Raw genomic sequence first — 1,250 nt, 5'->3', positions numbered from 1 at the left:
TCCCTTCAATTGGAGAGGCGGTACCTCTTGGAGTACCGCCTGGGTTACATATGTAAGTGCTACCAAGGTGTGTCATGGTGATATAGGATTTGATCCTAAATACCCTTATGACTTCTCATACATTTGACCTCCCAACAAGCATCAATTTGCCAGTTTCATTTGCACACAATGACCAGATTATTTCACCAGAAAAACAACTTTCATGTTACTGGCAATGGCTGCTGTCTCAAACAGATAGCCAGAAGGCTTGCTCACCTCTCCCACATTTTGGAAGACTCACCCAGAAGATAATGTGAGAAGAAGAAAAGACGATAGTTCTAATTCTGTGCTGGGTAAGGAGACTAGGCAGACACGGTTCTTTGGGTAAATGTAGTATCTTTTACTAGAACAGCTAAATAGTTGGAAAAAATATTCTTTGCAAGCTTTTCGGCAGAAACATCCTTCTTCAGGCACAGGGCGTTTGCTGGTGTGTTGTATGCTCTCCTGCATAGAATAGAAGCCAATATACAAAATGCAGGTCTGTGAAAATGCATGTGAAATAAGTAAGGAGACTAGCATTAAAGTTTCTACTGCCTTGACCAATAAAACTTGGCCTACTTTACTAAATTGTCAGTTGTCAAAGTGTTATCTGATAATTGTCTTCCTTTTAACTGCTTCTTATTTCATCCTGCCAGCTGTGGTAGTTTGTAATGAATTACATTTCAGTCATTTAACAACCTGTTTATTCTAAAAAGTCATACAACTTATCGTTAACTGTGGGTTTATTGCTAATAATTTGCTGTAGTTGTTTCTTCAACTTTAGAAGAACTGATCTGCTGGCTGAAATTAACTTCAGGACTTAATCCTGAATCCACTAATAATAACAGGAATAGGCAGAGTCCATTCATGAAGAATTGGGAGAGAAGCTGTTAACAAAAGAAAATGATCTGGTAGAAAATTTCATTTATCGCAAGGGAACAAGAAGTAGAGTGCAAAATAAATAGAAGTATATACAAAATATTTTAAAATTATTTTCACAGAATAGACACTAAATGAGAACCCTTTTTTTATAGAGGACGATAGAGAGTTATGTGGACAAACGCATGGGTAGTACTTATGGACCACCAGGAGGCAGAAAAATGACTGTATTTGTTGATGATATTAATATGCCAATTATCAATGAATGGGGTGATCAGGTATCATTCAAAATTTAATATTTTAATATATTACTAAATATATTCTAAAGTAACTTCAGATTTAATTATTTGTGT

The 1,250-nt window shown here is 35.8% G+C and overlaps 1 protein-coding gene across 1 annotated transcript in view; it reads left to right on the top strand.

The window, feature by feature from the left end:
* Nucleotides 1-1,250, top strand: part of DNAH8 (dynein axonemal heavy chain 8) — a 397,167-nt gene that overhangs the window by 217,362 nt on the left and 178,555 nt on the right. The window contains exon 56 of the mRNA XM_019526702.1: nucleotides 1,053-1,175. Within this exon, the coding sequence (XP_019382247.1) occupies nucleotides 1,053-1,175 (123 nt within the window). The remainder of the gene's footprint in view (nucleotides 1-1,052; nucleotides 1,176-1,250) is intronic.

The sequence above is a fragment of the Gavialis gangeticus genome, unplaced genomic scaffold, assembly GCF_001723915.1.
Source record: "Gavialis gangeticus isolate Ggan-Ray unplaced genomic scaffold, GavGan_comp1, whole genome shotgun sequence".
In the NCBI taxonomy this organism is placed as follows: Eukaryota; Metazoa; Chordata; order Crocodylia; family Gavialidae; genus Gavialis; species Gavialis gangeticus.
The sequence above is the reverse complement of the archived record's forward strand: the minus strand, read 5'-3'. Positions and strand labels throughout refer to the sequence as shown.